This window comes from Symphalangus syndactylus, chromosome 20, assembly GCF_028878055.3.
Source record: "Symphalangus syndactylus isolate Jambi chromosome 20, NHGRI_mSymSyn1-v2.1_pri, whole genome shotgun sequence".
Classification (NCBI taxonomy): domain Eukaryota; kingdom Metazoa; phylum Chordata; class Mammalia; order Primates; family Hylobatidae; genus Symphalangus; species Symphalangus syndactylus.
This window is the reverse complement of record NC_072442.2, coordinates 56,449,895-56,469,911: the sequence shown is the minus strand read 5'-3', so window position 1 is coordinate 56,469,911 and position 20,017 is coordinate 56,449,895. Positions and strand designations below refer to the sequence as shown.

The 20,017-nt window shown below is 45.7% G+C and overlaps 1 protein-coding gene across 1 annotated transcript in view; it reads left to right on the top strand.

Annotated features, from left to right (window-relative positions):
* Positions 1-20,017, top strand: part of DNAH9 (dynein axonemal heavy chain 9) — a 369,577-nt gene that overhangs the window by 315,442 nt on the left and 34,118 nt on the right. Inside the window, exons 62-66 of the mRNA XM_055258020.2 lie at positions 2,366-2,493; positions 8,387-8,614; positions 10,536-10,727; positions 12,418-12,609; positions 15,844-16,014. Of these exons, the coding sequence (XP_055113995.2) occupies positions 2,366-2,493; positions 8,387-8,614; positions 10,536-10,727; positions 12,418-12,609; positions 15,844-16,014 (911 nt within the window). The remainder of the gene's footprint in view (positions 1-2,365; positions 2,494-8,386; positions 8,615-10,535; positions 10,728-12,417; positions 12,610-15,843; positions 16,015-20,017) is intronic.

The following is a 20,017-nucleotide window of genomic DNA, read 5'->3' as shown; positions in this document are numbered from 1 at the left end:
GGCACAGTTCCAGGTGACACCACCATATGTAGAGCTGGAAGGAAAGTCAGAAAAGGAGAGATGAGTCACAGGCAGTAGGGGTGGAGGCATGGAAGTACCAGCATAGAACAATCTGAAGGTGAAATCCTGAGAAACTGGAGGGACTTGCTCAAGGCCCAATAAGCCATCTGAGAGCCTCACAGTTGCAAAGGGAAAGACCTGGCAAGGTTACCTCCGCACCCATGAGGCTCACATGGGATGTGGCCACCTTTGGCTGAGTGTTCAGTCAGTGAGAATCCCATCCATTTTTCCCCTTCTCAATGTTTCCAAGATCTGTTTCTTTCTTCTCCGCCTCATTGTCATGCCTCAAGCCCAGATTAATGCAGACCGATCCCAGCCAGGCTCTGCAGTGCTAAGCTTTGCCCCGGATGATCCCTCCAGTCTGGAGTTTTCAAACTAATCTTTATTAAATAACCTCTTTGCCCATATCCGTCTGTTGCTAATAAACAAAATAAACAGGCCCTTTTGTGAGCAGAAATGTCACAGAAGACATCTAAAAGTCCCAACACTTTTTATCCTGGTATTTTCTCTGGAATGAATTGTTTATCTCCCCACTTCCAAAGCTGACATCAAAGGTTTTGCCAACTAAGATTTATAATTTAATAACGGTGTTTCTTGGGTTCATCTCAGTTAAGTCTCCAATATCTATTTCTTACTACAAAAAGTCATCATCTTGCATTGTCCTGTACATTTCAATGACAGTCCATACATTGTTTATATTTAAAAGAAATATTCAATATTAACACTTGTTTCCAAAAATTTTCTTGCACAAGTATCAAACTACATCTTCAGTTTTAGTTCCTCTGAAACTAAATTTTTTTAAGTATGGATTTTTATTATTTCTCTTTTTCAATTTCTCCCCTTTTTTCCACTTCACCTTGCTAGAAAAATTGCTTAATGATTCCTTCATGGTATTATACATTTTTATGATCCTTTTATCTAAAGAATATTATGTAATTTCTCTACACTTTATTGGATTGTGCTAAGAGCTAATGTTCTCTATATTAGGGTCATTTCTTTGTGTTGTTTCCCTTGGGCATGGAGAGCAGCTGAAGCCCATTGGTCTTGCTTCAGTGGTATGGCTGCCACGTTTGTGTGTGTGGTCATTCTCTTAATCCATCTGCAACACCGGCAACCCTTATATACATCCAGCAGAAAATTCACACCTACACAACTAAACAGCTTCATGTCTTGCCCCTCTTCACTCTAATTCGTGCAAAATGATGAGATAACACTTTTCTATGTGTTGGGAATGACAGGAGGGGAGGTTAATAGGGCATAAAGTACAGGAAGCCAGAACTACCTGAATCCTGCCCTTACTGGCCACACCTCCCAGTAAAGTTCCAGAGAAGACACAATATTTATTCAGAGGACAAGGCAAGCCACAAAGGACCACACCCACATGCTTGCTACTCTCTCACCCTTCTCTCATCAGCACTCCCTAGAATAGTGGACCAATATCTGGTCTGCAGATAAGACACATAAAGAATAGCATCAGCAATCCTACCCCTCTTTGGGAAGTAAGTGAAGAGGGAAGAGTGAAGTGATTTTGGTCTCAACAAGTGCTTCCCTTTATTTATTTATTTATTTATTTATTTATTTTTTGAGACGGAGTTTTGCTCTTGTTGCCCAGGCTGGAGTGCAATGGCGTGATCTCATCTCACTGCAACCTCCGCCTCCTGGGTTCAAGTGATTCTCCTGCCTCAGCCTCCCTAGTAGCTGGGATTACAGGCGCCTCCCACCACGCCCAGCTAATTTTTTGTATTTTTAGTAGAGATGAGGTTTCATTATGTTGGCCAGGCTGGTCTTGAACTCCTGACCTCAGGCGATCCACCCGCTGCGTCAGCCTCCCAAAGTGCTCAGATTATAGGAGTGAGCCAGTGGCACAATCTCGGCTCATTGCAAGCTCCACCTCCCTGGTTCACGCCATTCTCCTGCCTCAGCCTCCCCAGTAGCTGGGACTACAGGTGCCCACCCCCACGCCCAGCTAATTTTTTGTATTTTTAGTAGAGATGGGGTTTCACTGCGTTAGCCAGGATGGTCTTGATCTCCTGACCTAGTGATCTGCTCACCTCAGCCTCCCACAGTGCTGGGATTACAGGTGTGAGCTACTGCGCCCAGGTCAAGTGCTTCCTTTTATATGAGAACAAAAAGCTGGAAGAAGTAGCCCCCTGTGAAGGAAAAGGGTCAGTATATGAGGCTTGGGTTATAGATTTGGGCATGCCCATGCTTGAGAGGTGATCTGAGCATGTGCATTTCCTTATGAACATCAAACATCCATCATTAGACACAAGAAATAATAATGACAACTCCATCCTCCTTTTAGGAAGAAAACTTGGATACACCTTCAACAATCAGAACTTTCACAACGTGTCTTTGGGGCAAGGACAGGAAGTGGTGGCTGAGGCTGCGCTGGACCTCGCTGCCAAGAAAGGTCACTGGGTTATTTTGCAGGTATGTGCCTCTACCCTGGTCTGGGTTATCTTGACCCGTACTTGCCTCATCCCACACTCACTGGGCATCTCCGTCCACTCTTAGCTTCTCCCCACCTGTCCTTTCACACTCTTGTCCCCTTCATTTCTTCAGCTTCTCTCTTTGCAGTTCTCCTCACTCATATGTTCTCTTCCCCAGACCATGTCCAGGAACAATCCTTCTCCCCTCACCTGCTCTGCCACTCTCTAGTTTAAATAGCTCTACTTATAAAAGAAACAGATTCCCACTCTGATAGGTGTTCGGGAAGTTAGCATTTACGTTGAAGGCACTGGCAGCTGGATGCTTTCAACAGCTGGTTTCTTCCTGTGAATTTCGTGGCACGTTCCTCTGCTGTGCCTTTCGTTTGGGCTGTGTGTCATATGCGCTTCGTCACGGGCATGACTAGGATATGGGAGCAACCTTAGCCTCTTCACTGAGAGCTCATGTTGGTGTTTGGAAATCTGGAACCCCTACTACTGATAATTTCACCAAACATTTACAAGGAAAAAAAGGCTACCACTCTTCTATCAGAAGAGAGAGTTAAATTAAATAATTTAGCCCTCTCTCTTAGCCCCTGTTAAATTTATTTAACCCCTATTAAATTATTTCATTTAACCAATTTTCCAATTTTCATTTCAACAATTACTACTAACTCTTTTTTTTTTTTTTTTTTTTTTTTTTTTTTTTTTTTTTGAGATGGAGTCTTGCTCTGTTGCCAGGCTGGAGTGCAATGGTGCAATCTCGACTCACTGCAACCTCCACCTCCCGGGTTCAAGCACTTCTCCTGCCTCAGCCTCCTGAGGAGCTGGGATTACAGGAGCGCACCACCACGCTCGGCTAATTTTTGTATTTTTAGTAGAGACAGGGTTTCGCCATGTTGGCCAGGCTTGTCTCGAACTTCAGACCTCAAGTGATCTACCTGCGTCGGCCTCCCAAAGTGCTGGGATTACAGGCATGAGCCACTGCACCCAGCCTAACTACTACTAACTCTTACATAGCATTTTACAGTAGACAGAACCTTTTCAAATCCATCTATCAGGGCCTGCCTGCCTAATCCTCTTTTATGCCACTTGTATAGATGCTGGAGTTGTGGCAGAATGCATAGCTTGCTCCTCTTTTCTCCTAGAACATTTTGAAATCTTTTATTAGAGCTCCATTGCTATGTTGACATGGTTTATTTTATGATTGTATTCTCCACTAAATTTTTTAGGTAAAGAGATGTTCCTTCTTTACCTTTTATCACCCAGCCCACTACCTTGAACATAGCAGACACTGAAACAAAGGGCCGGTGGGTTAAGGAATACATGAAGAAATTAAAGAAAGAATAAATGCGAAACCCAGTCACTCCCATTCTTCCTGGCTTTCACTACCATGAACCTCCCCCGTCTCCTGATTACTGGTGACATCACATCTTGCTGCTGGGTCTTTGTCCTTAATTATTCTGTTATTTATGTGGAGCCTAGCAACTGAGAGATCTGCCCCTCCCAGGGCCTCCTTTTCCAGAAACATCAGGAAGTTCAGGAGAAAAGATAATAACAGCTGAGTTTCCTCCTTCCTCCCTCATGGGTCAGCACAGTGCTTGAAGGTATGACCTCCCCACCCTCTCAGGCACATTTGCCAAGAGACCTCTCCGGACACCAGTGCTGGGAACCCAGGCACTTGTCATGGACATCAGAGTCTGTTTCTGAGACTGTGGTGCCGCCTCTGCTGCCCCCATTGTCCCCCAGCACCTACGGGCCATGCAGGGCACCAAAACCTTGTGCTGATGTGGTTGCTCGGAGCTCTCCGACACTGAACTCAGTATTCCCTCTTTATTTCCTGGTGACTGGACATTTCCAAAGGAAAATTGTGCCAAATAATCCAGATGCCTGCCTTTCCCCCCTGAATAAAGCATTGGAGTATTGAATAGACGTAATCTGTCCAAACTGTAAAGTGCTCACAGAAACAAAAGATCCTTACTGGTTTGTGAAATCTCTTGTAGGAATCATAGTTACCTGGTTCTAAGAATTTCCTGATGTACTGAACTAGACTGGACCAGAGTCCTAACCGGCAATATTTCCCAGCCTGTAAACCTGAGTGATTCTCTGAAAAAAAAAAAAAAAAAAAAAAAAAAAAAAAGGAGGGATGGGGGAACACTTAACAAATTCCTATTTCAAACGTTGGAAAATACTACATACAAATTCCTTTTAAGGATATTTTCATTGATAGCAATAGATTAATGGTTCTGAGAATCCTTTGATACAGAAACATTATTCCATCCAGTATTTCCCAAATTCCACTGAACACAGACCTTTTTTTTTCCTTCAACTTTTATTTTGAGTTCTAGGGTACATGTGCAGGATGTGCAGGTTTGTTACATAGGTAAACAAGTGCCATGGTGGTTTGCTGCACAAAGTAATCCATCACCTAGGTATTAAGCCCAGCATCCATTGGCTGTCCTTCCTGATGCTCTCCCTCTCCCCACACCCCTGCAAGCGGCCCCAGTGTGTTTGTTCCCCACCCCTGTGTCCATGCATTCTCTTTGTTCAGCTCCCACTGATAAGTGAGAACACACAGTGTTTGGTTTTCTGTACCCGCATTAGTTTGCTGAGGGTAACGGCTTCTAGCTCCATTCATTTCCCTGCAAAGGACATGATCATGTTCCTTTTTATGGGTGTATAGTATTCCATGGTGTATATGTACCACATTTTCTTTATCCAGTCTATCATTGATGAGCATTTGGGTTGTTTCCAAGTCTTTGCTATTGTGAATAGTGTAGCAATGAACATACACATGCATGTGTCTTTATAGTAGAATGATTTATATTCCTTTGGGTTTATACCCAGTAATGGGATTGCTGGGTCAAATAGTATTTCTGCTTCTAGATCTTTGAGGAATTGCTACACTGTCTTCCACAACGGTTGAACTAATTTACACTCCCACGAACAGCATAAAAGGGTTCCTTTTTCTCTGAAACCTCACTAGCATCTGTTGTTTCTTGACTTTTTAATAATCGGCTTCTGACCGGCATGAGATGGTATCTCATTGTGGTTCTGATTTGCATTTCTCTAATGATCAGCGATGTTGAGCTTCTTTTCATATGTTTGTTGGCCACAATGAATATCTTCTTTTGAGAAGTGTCAATTCATGTTCTTTGCCCATTTTTTAATGAGGTTGTTTGTTTTTTGCTTGTAAATTTGTTTAAGTTCCTTGTAGACTCTGGATATTAGACTTGTGTCAGGTCTAATTGCAAAAATTTTCTCCCATTCCATAAGTTGTCTTTTCACTCTGATGATAGTTTATTTTCCTGGGAAGAAGCTCTTTAGTTTAACTAGATCCCACTTGTTAATTTTTGCTTTTGTTGCAATTGCTTTTAGCATTTTTGTCATAAAATCTTTTCTCCATGCCTATGTCCTGACTGATATTCCTAGATTTTCTTCTAGGGTTCTTATAGTTTTGGGTTTTACGTTTAAGTCGTTAATCTGTGTTGAGTTAATTTTTGTATAAGGTAGAAGGAAGGAGTTTAATTTCAATTGTTTGCATATGGCTAGCCAGTTCTCCCAGCACCATTTATTAAGTAGGGAATCCTTTCGCCATTGCTTGTTTTTGTCAGGTTTGTCGAAGATCAGATGGTTGTAGGTGTGCAGGAACACAGACCTTCTTTATGGATCTAACATCTTTTAACATCTCATGGCACACTTTTGGGAAATGCTGCCTGAGGACCCTGACCCAGATGAGCTAGGGCTTCTCTTCTGGGAGAGCTGGCTTCTCTGGTCCTGGGTGACAGGGCAAGGCTCACAGTCTTCCGGCTCTTCCTTCCTGGCTGTAGGAGCTATTGTATGGGTTTCCCAACCCAAGCCCATCAACCCAGTGGGGCAGCCTCGAGGATCTCTGAATCCACCCCAGAGTTCTATACACAAGCAACAGACATTCCTTCTCCCAGACCCGCCCAGTAGCAGAACTTGGAGTTTCTAAAGGAGCAGCCAAATTACCCACATGTGGGTTGCTGGTGATGCTGGCTCAAAGGAACCCTGGCTCTCAAGTAGCCCACTAAACACTCTGCTCCAATTGATTTGATTATAAGTAAATTCTCTAATTTCACCAATTTTCATCTCAACAACTACTACTGTCCCTTACATAGCATTTTACAGTATACAAACCCTTTCTTTTTTATTATTTATTTATTTATTTTGTAGAGACGGGGTTTCACCATGTTGGCCAGGCTGATATTGAACTCCTGGCCTCAAGCAATCCACCCGCCTTGGCCTCCGAAAGTGCTGGGATGACAGATGTGAGCCACTGCACCCAATCCTACAAAACCCTTTCAAATCCATTTCTTTGGTTATCTGCAGCCACTCTGTGAAATAAGTATAGCAAACGTTATTGTTATTTCTCTCTTATAGAAGAGAAGGCAGCACTCAAAGACCAAATTACTGTGGTCCAAGTGCTGGGCTCAGCTCTGATCTGTGTATTTAAGGCTTTGCATGCTTACTTCCTCAAATATTTATCAAGGAGATTTTATCTATCCATTATAATGAAACACATTGCAATGAAGCCAGGTGACTCTCCTTACTACAGTGAAAGGTGCATTCTGCAAAGCACTGGTAAGAAACAAATGTAGGTTTTGATAGATAGACAGATAGCAATCAAACGTGGGAGGGAGGAGACAGGCTCAAAGACCAGACGGGGGAGCTTGGGATTAGAGTAGAGAGCCTTGTTCGGTCTTTGAGCAGCAATGACTCAGTGTGTTTCAGGAAGATAAGTTTGGCAACAATTAACAGAATGGTTTGGAGAGTGGAGAGAGAAGACTCAGGAAAGCTAGCTAGAAAGAGTTTAAATCAGTGCCTTTCAAATGTTAACGTATGTACGAATTACCGGAGGATCTCATTAAAAGGCGCTGATTCAGTAAGTTGGGGCAGGACCTTAGATTCTGCATTTCCAACTAGCTCCCAGGTACTGCCAACAATGTTGATCCATGAGCTCCAATTTGTACCATCAGGGTTTCAAATAATCTAGCTGTCCACTAATGGGGAGTTAGACTTGGAATATGACCATGTGTTACAGCTTTTTTTTTTTTTTTTTTTTGAGATGGAGTCTCACTCCGTCGCCCAGGCTGGAGTGCAGTGGCGTGATCTCGGCTCACTGCAAGCTCCGCCTCCCGGGTTCACGTCATTCTCCTGCCTCAGCCTCCTGAGTAGCTGGGACTACAGGCGCCCGCCACCACGCCCAGCTAATTTTTTGTATTTTTAGTAGAGACGGGGTTTCACGGTGTTAGCCAGGATGGTCTCGATCTCCTGACCTCGTGATCCGCCTGCCTCAGCCTCCCAAAGTGCTGGGATTACAGGTGTGAGCCACTGTGCCTGGCCGTGTTACACTCTTAAATTGTGGTCTCCGGACCAGTAGCATCTGCGTCACCAGGGAGCTTGTTAGAAATGCACATTCTCAGGCCCCATCCTGGACCTGCTGAATCTGAAACTCTGGGCTGGGGCACAAGAATCTGTGTTTTAAGAAGCCCTTCAGGTTATTCCCATGCACAGGCAAGTTTAAAAACATTATGCTGGAAAGCCTTAGGATAGCAAGGGATAGAGTTTAATTGCAGAATACTGGGGGGTCCTCACTACTGGGCATCCCAGAACTCTTTTCTATGATGTGATTTAAGACACTTCTGCCATTAAAAGTCACTGAGTTGCAGAACATGTGAGTGCATGCAACGCCATTAACTGTCTACTGAAACAGGGTTTGAGGTGGTAAATTTTATGTTACGTCTTACCACAATTTTTAAAAATTATGTGATGCTAAGACCAGTCCCCCCTCGGGCTGCCTTCCTGACAACTGTTTACTGCTAACAGAGCTAAGCAGATGCCTGTATTGGGGGGTGCTCCTTCCTTCCCACTAGAACATTCACCTGGTGGCCAAGTGGCTCAGCACCCTGGAGAAGAAGCTGGAGGAGCACAGTGAGAACAGCCACCCAGAGTTCAGGGTCTTCATGAGTGCAGAGCCGGCACCCTCCCCTGAGGGCCACATCATCCCCCAGGGCATCCTGGAGAACTCCATTAAGATCACCAATGAGCCCCCCACGGGCATGCATGCCAACCTGCACAAGGCCCTGGACAACTTCACTCAGGTACGGCCCCGGGAGGGAGGCAAAAAGAGCAGCCCACCTCGCAATCAGCTGATGCAAACTGGTCGGGGGAGAGCATGCAACTCAGAAGGGAGTCAGGTGCTGGTTGGGCTACGGAGCAATGCTGATGTGGGTAGAATGTTCCCACCTGATGCCCATTCAGGGCAACCCCACTCTCCATTGCCAGATAACCCCAGGGGAGTAGAGCTCAGGACATTTCTTTGGCAAGAGATGCGGGGAAGCCTTCTGCAAGTTTACTGTTACCTAATATTCCAAGATGAAGAAGGGCACGTTGTTATACATCTAATTGATAAGATACACTGGGTCGCACACTGATGGGCTGTCATCAGGTAAGAGGATGACAGTGTCAATCAGATGATATCACTTGACATCTACATGAATCTTGAGTATCAACGGTTCAAACAATCCAGGTGTCAGGTAGTGGGGATATGGATTTGAAATGTAACCGCATGTTAGACCCCTTAAAGTATGGCCCCTGGACCAGCAGCATCAGCATCACCTGGAAACTTGTTAGAAATGCAGATTTTTCTGTCATCCCAGCTACTTGGGAGGCTGAGGCAAGAGAATGGCGTGAACCTGGGAGGCGGAGCTTGCAGTGAGCTGAGATTGCGCCACTGCACTCCAGCCTGGGCAACAGAGCGAGACTCCATCTCAAAAACAATAACAAAAAAATGCAGATTTTCAGGCCCCAATCTGAAACTCTGGGCTGGGGCCCAGGAATCTGTTTTAATGAACCCTCCAGGAGATTCTCATACACAGTTAAGTTTGAGAATACTATGCTCCAGAGAGACCCAAAATATCAAGTGTTCAAATGCAGACCACTACATTTCCATTATGGGGAATTTCAAGGCTTATGTCGTAGCGTATTTATTTGAAGCCAGGTCCAAGCCCATGGTGGCCAACTTTGTATATGAAGTTGCACTGTCAAAGTCTGCAGCCCAGGCCTCTTTCGTCTTCTCAAGAAGGCACTATTTCTTGTTGGTTCTCTCTTGGGAGTTCCACCTCCCTGGGCAGGAGAGTACCCAAAGGCCTGAACTGTAGCAGAGTGGGGGCCATGGGATCACCTTCAAATCCATCTGCCACACCACGCCTTGGTGGTATCCAAGGAGAGGGTTCCAGCAGCTGCTGGCGAGATTTTCTTCTTGGTTGTCATCTAGTCATAGTACCAGTGTGTCTCAGGTTTCCCAGAAGCCCTGCTAGCTCACATGTGTCGGATGGGTCATGCAGGTTATTTGAGATGGGCTGTCCAACAGGATGACTGTGCCACCGAAACCAACATAAACCTTTGGGGCCTGGTTTAAGCCTAAAGTAAGATGAAGACCATGTGGCAGTCAGAGCCTCAGAAGATTTTACTGACTGCGCGACACCCTCAGAGTCTAGGAGTCCAGCAGCCCAACTCTGGCGGGGAAGCTTCCACAAAGAGTCGAGAAGCAAAACACATTTAGTCCCCTCTGTACTCTTTTTCCCAGCTTAACTCCAAGGAATGGTTACACCTGCTAAGATTCCACAACAGGCAAGAAAAGCATGGTAGGAAGAGAAGAGATTAGAAATGCTCCCATGGGATGTGCACCCACACCCCACACCCCGGTACACAACATTCTCATTGCACGTCACCCTGATCCCCATCAGCTACATTAGTGAACCTTATTAGCACATCCGTATGCATAAACTTGAACCCTAAACCAAACCCCATTATAACCTGAATCTAAACCTTAATTCAATGCTCAGCTAAAGCCTGACCCTTCCACACGTTCCCCCCAGGCTGTAGTCTCGCAGTCACTCAAACCCAAACCAGAATATATGGTAACGTTTTCCAACACAAACCCTGATTGTAACCCCACCCTAGCCAGCGCCGTATAAGAGAAGCTGTGTGTGAACATTAAAAGCGATGCTCTCATTTCAGGACACTCTGGAGATGTGTTCTCGGGAGACAGAGTTTAAGAGCATCCTCTTTGCTCTTTGTTACTTCCACGCAGTGGTGGCAGAAAGACGAAAATTTGGGCCCCAGGGATGGAATCGCTCATACCCCTTTAACACTGGAGACCTCACTATCTCTGTGAACGTCCTCTACAACTTCCTGGAGGCCAACGCAAAGGTAAAGGCCATGGACATTCAGGGACCAGCCAGGTTGGGAGAGAGTTAAAATTATTTGATTTTGAGAGGTGAATCAGAGGGGTCTAGGATGGGGCCTGAGAATGTGCATTTCTAACAAGCTCCCTCGTGATGCAGATGCTGCTGATTCGGGGACCATAATTTAACAGTGTAACACATGGCCATGTTCCAATCCCACTCCCCATTACCTGACAGCTAGATTATTTGAAACCTTGATAGTACAAATCGGAGCCCATGGATCAACATCATTGGCAGGACCTGGGAGCTAGTTAGAAATGCAGAATCTTAGGTCCCGCCCAAACTTACTGACTCAGCGCATTTTAAAGAGATTCTCTGGTAGTTCGTATGCACGTTAAGGAGGGCCACCTCTCACAAGGATGATGCAGTGCCATCCTACAGAAGGGGCATGTGCACACAGAAGGGCTGCACCCCACACAGGTGGGATGAGGCAGTGCCAACCCCAGGACTAGCCCAAAGGCTGAGAATAGTACAACTGTGAGGTGAGAGCCATGGATGCTCAGGAAGTCTAACTAGAGACTCACACGGTGAATCAGTCCCATGAGAGTTTGTCCCGGGCCCCACCAGACCACACCTGTGTCTTCACAGCATGGCAGGCAGGCTGTGAATCTGCAGGAAGAGACTTCACACTTGCCTGATATAAATTCCCAAACTTCGCTAACAATCAGTGCTCTTCCAATTAAGGGAATATTCACCTCGTCAAGGTTATTCTAGTTCAGGAACCAAACACAGAGTCATCAGGGCCACCACCTCTTCCTCGTGGGGAAAACGAACCAGGCCCAGAAGCCCTGAGAGATCCTTCTGTCTCCAGCCCTTGGGCCTGGGAAGCTCACTCCTCTCAACAGTAATCTTTCATTGCTGGCTTTCCTCCAGTGACCTCCCTCCCTAAGTTTCACACCAATGAACTTGTGGGCTTTGTTTATTCACTTTGAACTTTCAAAGGGGACAGTTAATCTTGTCATTAAAGGCAGAAAATTAGAAAAGTACTCTGGTCCTCACTTTTCTCCATTTGACATTCACCTATTTAAAGGACTTCTAGGTACAGCCTGCCTTCACTGTCACAGTTAATGAGCATGAAAGACGGAAGGCATATGTATGTGGGGCATGGGGTTGGCATCTTTCCTGTCTTCACTCTTTGATGTAATTCTTCAAGCTTTTATTTCTTCTTTTTTTTTGAGACGGAGTTTCGCTCTTGTTGCCCAGGCTGGAGTGGAATGGCGCGACCTCAGCTCACCACAACCTCCACCTCCCGGGTTCAAGCAATTCTCCTGCCTCAGCCTCCCAAGTAGCTGGGATTACAGGCATGAGCCACCATGCCTAGCTAATTTTGTGTTTTTAGTAGAGACAGGGTTTCTCCATGTTGGTCAGGCTCGTCTTGAACTCCCAATCTCAGGTGATCCGCTTTCCTCGGCCTCCCAAAGTGCTGAGATTACAGGCGTGAGCCACCACGCCCGGCCTTCTTCAAAGCTTTTAATGAACTCCCGAAACACCCCTAACCCTGCTAGGCACTGGGGGTATGAAGAAAAATAAGACATTTCTCCCAATCTCAAGAAGCATCGCCTCTTGTGGCTTTCTGTGCTGCCCAGATGGCAGGCCAGTCCCGACGCCTGTGCGGAGGTCTTCCTTCCTTCCTCTCTCTTTCCCCCATCACTCAGGTCCCCTATGATGATTTGCGCTACCTGTTTGGAGAGATCATGTATGGAGGCCATATCACAGACGACTGGGACAGAAGACTCTGCAGAACCTACCTGGGGGAATTCATTCGACCAGAAATGTTAGAAGGAGAACTGTCTTTGGCCCCAGGGTTCCCACTCCCAGGCAACATGGACTACAATGGTTATCATCAGGTGAGACTCTGCTCTGTATTTCTGATGTTGTGAGGGTGCTCACAGGGCCCTGGGTATTCCTCCCACGCTGACCTGCACCACCAGAGAAGCCTCTGCTGGGACATCACCATGGGCTGCAGGCAGGGGCCGGGGCAGAAGGGCTTAGACAGCTGAGTGCATGTCAAATCTGGTCCTATGCCCCAAGCCTGCCCTGTTGAAGTTGAGAGATATGGGATTTCTAGCCTCAAATTAATAATCAAATGGTTCAGTCATTCTATGTGTTGCTGTTTTCTACAAATAACATCTGGGACAGTTATTTGGTTGTTTTCACTTGGGATGTTGACAAAGCCTTTTTTTTTTTTTTTTTTTTTTGAGACAGAGTCTTGCTCTGGCGCCCAGGCTGGAGTGCAGTGATACAATCTTGGCTCACTGCAAGCTCCACCTCCCAGGTTCACGCCATTCTCCTGCCTCAGCCTCCCGAGTAGCTGGGACTACAGGCGCACACCACCAAGCCCGGCTAATTTTATTTTTGTATTTTTTTAGTAGAGACGGGGTTTCACCCTGTTAGCCAAGATGGTCTTGATCTCCTGACCTAGTGATCTGCCCACCTCAGCCTCCCAAAGTACTGGGATTACAGGCGTGAGCCACCGCGCCCGGCCTGACAAAGCCATTTTTCATGGAGCAAAATTTCAGGCAAGACCTTAGCCAACTTTTGATAAAGTTTCTGTCAGTGATTCTAAATATCCCTGGAGGAGCATGGTCTTGTGCCAAGATCACTCAGGTCACTCACCCCTCCCACTCCCTGTTGGTGGCTATGAACACAGGCACATGCCACATACGTATGCCACAGTCAGCATTCTCATGAAGGTTTTCTTTTCTTTTTTGAGATGGAGTCTTGCTCTGTCACCCAGGCTGGAGTGCAGTGGTGCAATCTTGGCTCACTACAACCTCCGCCTCCCGGGTTCAAGCTATTCTCCCTGCCTCAGCCTCCTGAGTAGCTGGGATTACAGGCCCCCACCACCACACCCGGTTTTTGTATTTTTTAGTGGAGACGGGGTTTCGTCATGTTGGCCAAGCTGGTCTTGAACTCCTGACCTCAGGTGATCCACCTGCCTCAGCCTCCCAAAGTGCTGGGATTACAGGTGTGAGCCACCGCGCCCGGCCTCATGGAGGTGTTCTTATTATTGGTCTTTTATATTACTATTACCACAGCTATGTTTAAAGTATGCATCTTTGCCAATTTCACCTTCCATGGGATACATTCCAAAAGATTTTTTTTTTTTTTTTTTTTTTTTTTTATGAGATGGAGTCTCACTCTGTCGCCCAGGCTGGAGTGCAGTAGTGTGATCTTGGCTCACTGCAACCTCCACCTCCCAGGTTCAAGCGATTCTCCCGCCTCAGCCTCCTGAGTAGCTAGGATTACAGGTGTGTGTCACCACGCCCAGCTAATTTTTGCATTTTTCGTAGAGACGGGGTTTCATCATGTTGGTCAGGCTGATCTTGAACTCCTGACCTCGTGATCCGCCCACCTCAGCCCCCCAAAGTGCTGGGATTACAAGCGTGAGCCACCGCGCCCGGCCTGAAAGATATTTTTTAACAGTTTTTATTGGTAGGCTTTTGAACATGCCTAGAAAAATTCTTGAATATAAAACATAAGGGAAATATTGATCATAGAAATATTAACTGCAAGCTTTAAAAAAATTTTTCTTAATTCGTAAAACTTAAGATAAGGGTAAATTGTAAAAGTCATTTGATCCAGAAAAATTGGGCCTATAAGAAGAGATTTAAAGCACTAAAGCTCTTTAAGGAAAATAAGAGGAAATGTTTTTAACTACTTCACCGAAGGCAAGAAGGCTTTACCCAGGAAAATTGTGCAACAGCGTCCCCTAGTGTCCATGGGATAATTCGACAGGAGGCTGGAGCAAGTAACAGGCAAAGGAAGTCTGTTTCTCTTATCCAGTAAGGGTGAAATTGATTTGCACATTTCCAAATGACTGAGGTACATTCTCTTTCTTTATACTTCTCTTTAATGTGTCAGTTAATAGATGGTTCTAGGGCATCTACATAGAGTCCAGACATGCACAGAACGCTGGAAGAAATAGAAAAATGAACATACAAATCGGCCCTTGAGGAATGAGCAATCTATTAGACTAGGTGTTAATAACACCAAGGAATCGTCAAAATCATATCAGGAACAGAACTTGAGGGATATTTTCCCACCATCATAAAAAGAGTCATGAAGAGGTACTCAAAGCATTCAGAGCCAGGCACGGTGGCTCCCGCCTGTAATCCCAGAACTTTGGGAGGTCAAGGCTGGAGGATCACTGGATCACTTGAGCTGATGAGTCAGAGACCAGCCTGGGCAACATAGTGAGACCTCATCTCTACAAAAAATAGAAATAAAAAATCAGCTGAGCATGGCGGCATGTACCTGTAGTTCCAGCTACTTGGGAGACTGAGGTGGAAAGCACTTGAGCCTGGGAGGTGGAGGCTTCGGTGAGCTGTGATAGCGCTACTGTACTCTTGGTTTTTCAACAGAGTGAGAGCCTGTCTCATGAAAAAAAAAAAAAAAAAAAAACTGAGCCTTAGCTGCTGGGAAGGATTTTTAGGCATTAGGCATGGCAGACTGGCCACTAGCACTGACCACAGAAAGGGGCTGCTTGGGTGACACACAGTTTCAAAATTTTTTTTTATTTGAATACCTTTCACCAGGGGCGCAAACTCTCCAGTTTGCGGCCAATCTCACCTCCCTCATCCTAAGCCCAATTCACTTGTTTATTTTGCATGCGCCGTCCCATGTATGTGTTCAGGTTTGTCATCTCTGATTTCGATGAAGGGGAGAGAAAAAGAAGAAGGAAAGGTCTGGAATCCTAGATAAGCTTAAGTAAAATCACTAGGGATTCGTATTTTTGAAAGACTGTGAGAAGTCCTCCTCTGGTCTGCAGGAAAAAGAGTCATCAGGGAGGAGTGGGAGGCAGTGGGACTGGAGATAGATAAAGTCATCTAAGCCTCCCAGAAAAGAGAGAATGATAGAATGAATGTGGAAGTTCTGGGAAACGGGTCCAGCCGACAAAAACAGATGATGTCAAAGTGTACTAATAGGTGGAGAGGGTGTTGAAGTCAACCAGGGATGGCGAGCAGTGTCCCCTGGAGGGGGGATACCAGCCCATGGACTCCCTGCAGAAGACAAGCCGGTGTGGGAGATGGGAGGTACGTGTTGGTTTCTTTTTAAGTGAGCTTGCCCTTGATTTTCAGTACATCGATGCTGAGCTGCCCCCAGAATCCCCCTACCTCTATGGCCTCCACCCGAACGCAGAGATTGGCTTCCTGACCCAAACCTCAGAAAAGCTCTTCCGCACTGTGCTGGAGCTGCAGCCTCGGGACAGCCAGGCCGGAGATGGAGCGGGGGCCACAAGAGAAGAAAAGGTGTGTGTGGTGGGGACTGCCTGAGATCACTCTGAGGGAGCCCGAGGATCATAGATACACACCTTTCTCCTGCTGGCCATTTTGGCAGTAGACAGCACACGAGGCACCAACCACCTGCAGCCTGGAGATGCTTGCCTGTCCCTGCCAAGAGCCCCTCCCCTCCCCTGTCATCACCATGCTGGCCATCAGTTAAATCATAGGAAGTCCCTGCCATTGGGTTCAGCAGTTTTCTTTGCCAGTCCACCCAAAGTCCATTTTTATTCATCTTCTCTGCCAAAGAGAAGAAAGGGCAAGGCTGAACAGTGGTGGCTTGGGAACCTTGAATGTGACTTCCTGATCCCCTGGCAAACTAAGCAAGGATGGGCAAGGGGCTGCCCCTAAGCATCCCCACCTCAGGTCACCAACCAGATGCCGGTGGGGAAGAACACAGTCCTTCACAACGTACACGCATTCTCTCTGTGTCAATGGCTTCTAGTCCGAGAGTCTCTTAACACACAGTTACCTGCTACTAAGCACAGGACTTTCTGAAATTTTAGGAAGGTGGAAGGGAATTATGGAGTAGAAGGGCAGACCAGGGTGAGGTGTGGGTTTCAGGACAACCCAAGGCAACATGGGGGCTCTGATCCTGGTGTGGGGGTAGCTGAGGATAAAGAAAGAATGAGCCTCATGCCTGTAATCCTAACACTTTGGGAGGCCAAGGCTGGCAGATCATGAGGTCACGAGTTCGAGACCAGCCTGGCCAACATGGTGAAACCCCGTCTCTACTAAAAATACAAAAATTAGCCAGGCGTGGTGGTGGGCGCCTGTAATCCCAACTACTCAGGAGGCTGAGGCAGGAGAATCGCTTGAACCTGGGAGGTGGAGGTTGCAGTGAGCCAAGACCATACCACTGCACTCCCGGCCTGGAGACAGAGTGAGACTCCGTCTCAGAAAAAAAAAAAAAAAAAAAAAAAAAAAAAAAAGAATGGGCCACCAAAGGGAAATTTCTCCATGAAATTTTTTCTGAGACAAGCTAACCAACTTCCTAAAGATGTATTTGTACCAGCTCACATCCACCCCATGGTACTGCCTGGATTTTTTAAAAAATTTTTTTAATTTTTCTAAGAGTAAGATTTCACTCCATCACCCAGGCTGGAGAGTTCAGTGGCATAATCACAGCTCACTACACCCTCCAATTCCTAACCTCAAGCAATCCTTCCACCTCAGCCTTCTGAGTAGCTAGGACTGCAGGTGTGTACCACCACGCCCTGCTAATTTTTAAACTTTTTGTAGAGACAGGGTCCCGCTATGTTGCCTAGGCTGGTCTTGAACTCCTGGGCTCAAGCAATCCTCTCACCTTGACTTCCCAAAGTGCTAGGATTATAGGCATGAGCCACTGCACCCAGTCCTAGCTGGGTTCTTTAATTTAGAGATGCCATTAGGTTTACAAGTAAACATCCTTCGGAAGATTATCAAACTTTTAGGCTCTAGAGACTGATTTTAGGAAAGCAAACTGATACTAAAAGAGTTGGACTTTTATATAAAGTTATGGAGTCATGTCATCAAAATAGTATTTCTCAAATTTTAATATGCCTAAGAATGTGCCAGAGAGATTGAAATTCTGACTCCGAGGCCTGGGGTTAGGTTGCATTGGCAACCTAGTGATTTTGATGAGGTGAGCATACTTCAAGAAAGCTGCTCCATGTCACTCTACTCAGTCTATTCCACTATTTGATGCATAATTTGAAAATAAAGAGAGAACCCACCCAGAATGAATAATGTTCCTAGGTCTAAAACTGGAAAAGGCTGACACCATATAAATAATAGAATTCTTCAGTCAAGGTTCGAAGAAGTTTCTAACGCTTATCATTTCCTTATCCCCTCCCCGAGCTAACCCAAGAAATGGCGTGTGTATGTGCTTGTGTGTGTATTTCAGAAATGATGTGAACTGTGATTACTTGCCATGCACAATGCTGCGTGGGACACGTGTGCAAGTTACTGGGTGCACATCTGATTGTGCAGTATCCCAGTATTTGGCCATGGTGGTGTTTCTCACATAGCTCACATGTTCCTATGAGCTATGTTCCTTCCTGTCCACACAGCAGCTCAGCTCAAGATGAGGGGCAAAGCGTCAAAGCCCGGAGAGTATTTTGTGGTTAAGAAGTAAATGACCGAGAGGTTGTACACTCTACATATGCTCATGAACTCTTGACTCAATTCTGCTCCCATGTTTACATCTATATGAAGGGAAGCTGGGGGTTTTAGTGTATAGCTAAAGAGAGGGAGTGAGAAGGGAGGTTGGCATGTTAGATACATGGATGGATGGATGGATGAATAGATAGATAGATGGCTTGATGGATGGATGGATGATGGATAGATGATGGATGGATGGATGGATGGATGGATGGATGATGGGTAGATGGGTGATGATGGATAGATAACTGATGGATGGATGAATGGATGGATGGATGGGTGATGGGTAGATGGGTGATGGATGGATAGTGGGTGGATGGATGGATGATAGAGGAATAGAGTTATGTACACTGAAGGGCATCTGCAGGAATATATACCAAAAAACTAATAGTTGAACAGTGTTTTTCTCCCACTGGGGGAAGAGTTAAGACTGTGGGAGGACTTTGCTTCTAATATCATGTGTATCAGAAATGTTTAGATTTTTCTGATAAGCATTTATTACTTTTCCAGAAAGGAAGAAAGCAGAAATGTTTGTCTGTGGAAATAAGGTGGACTCCGTCCCTTGGAACCCGCTCTTCCTATCTGAAAGAGTCTCTGGGTTCCCTGAGCAAAAGAGGGCCCCACATACGCCTGTGGACCTGGGCCCTTCCCTATCAGCCCTCTCCCTTCTCAGGCCCCTACACCCTTGACAACCTGATCAGAGATGAAACAGAACTCTGTGTCCCCACATCCTATGTATTTTGGAACAATACCTCCAGACGATCTTTTCGTCTCCTTGTGAATAATGTCCAAATGGAAGCTCGCTGATATAGAGCTGTTTTTTCGAGCTCTGCTCCAGAGAAAAATAGATCTATAATTTTAGCCATTTGTCTTCTACCCCAGCAGCTGCTCTCAGGTACCATTAAAATCCGATTCCAGTTTTTGCTATGACAGCACCAAAGACCCATTTGTGACAGAGTGATTGGTTTTTACGTTCTTTTTTTTCTAACATCAGCTCTTTTCCTGGAGATGGCATTGTATGTTAACAATACAAGGCAAGGTGAATATTTATCATCCTTTACACTTATATAGTTGTTCATGCCTTTCAGAGACTGCCACACTCATCAGCTCATTTGATTTGATCTTCACATCAACTCTGGGAGTTGGGAAAGGGGACAAGTGGAGAAAAAGACACTCTTGGAAGTGTTTACAGTTGGAGAAAATTGAGGCCTAAATAACTTGCTTACGTTCACATGGGTAATGCATGGCAGAACTGTATTAACTCAGTCAGGCCTCCTTGGTTGCAAGCTATAGACACCAACAGAGCTTAACTAGGCAAGAAATAGCTCACTCTGTCAAGGGAGTCAAGCTAAGAACAGATAAAAATCACCATGGCTGTGGAGTCCCAGGTAAAAGAAGGGTAGACCGTCCTTTCCAGGCACCTCCATCCTGCCAGCGGTTCCTTGGATTACAGGCTTGAGATTCAAATCGTTGTGCTCCTGGGAAACATCATCTGATTGGCCTAACTTGGTTCAGGGGAAACTGGGCCCAGTGACTAAACATAAACAAAACAATGGGGAAGACATAGTTTCACAAACGAGATAGGGAATTGTTCCTAGAAGGGAAGAGGGATAGTGAACAGACAAAAACAACAGATATCCACCACAGGCACCTAGAGCTCAGCTCTCAGGACTCCAGAAAGGGCTGGTGCTCGCTCACTCCCTTCCTCTTTCCCCTCTCTCCCTCTGTCCCAACCTGCTGGCTGTGTGGTCTATTATGTCTGCACTTGTTTCATTTTTCTTTCTCTGCTGACAGACCTCCTGGGCTTACTCATTTATTCCAAAATGGCAGA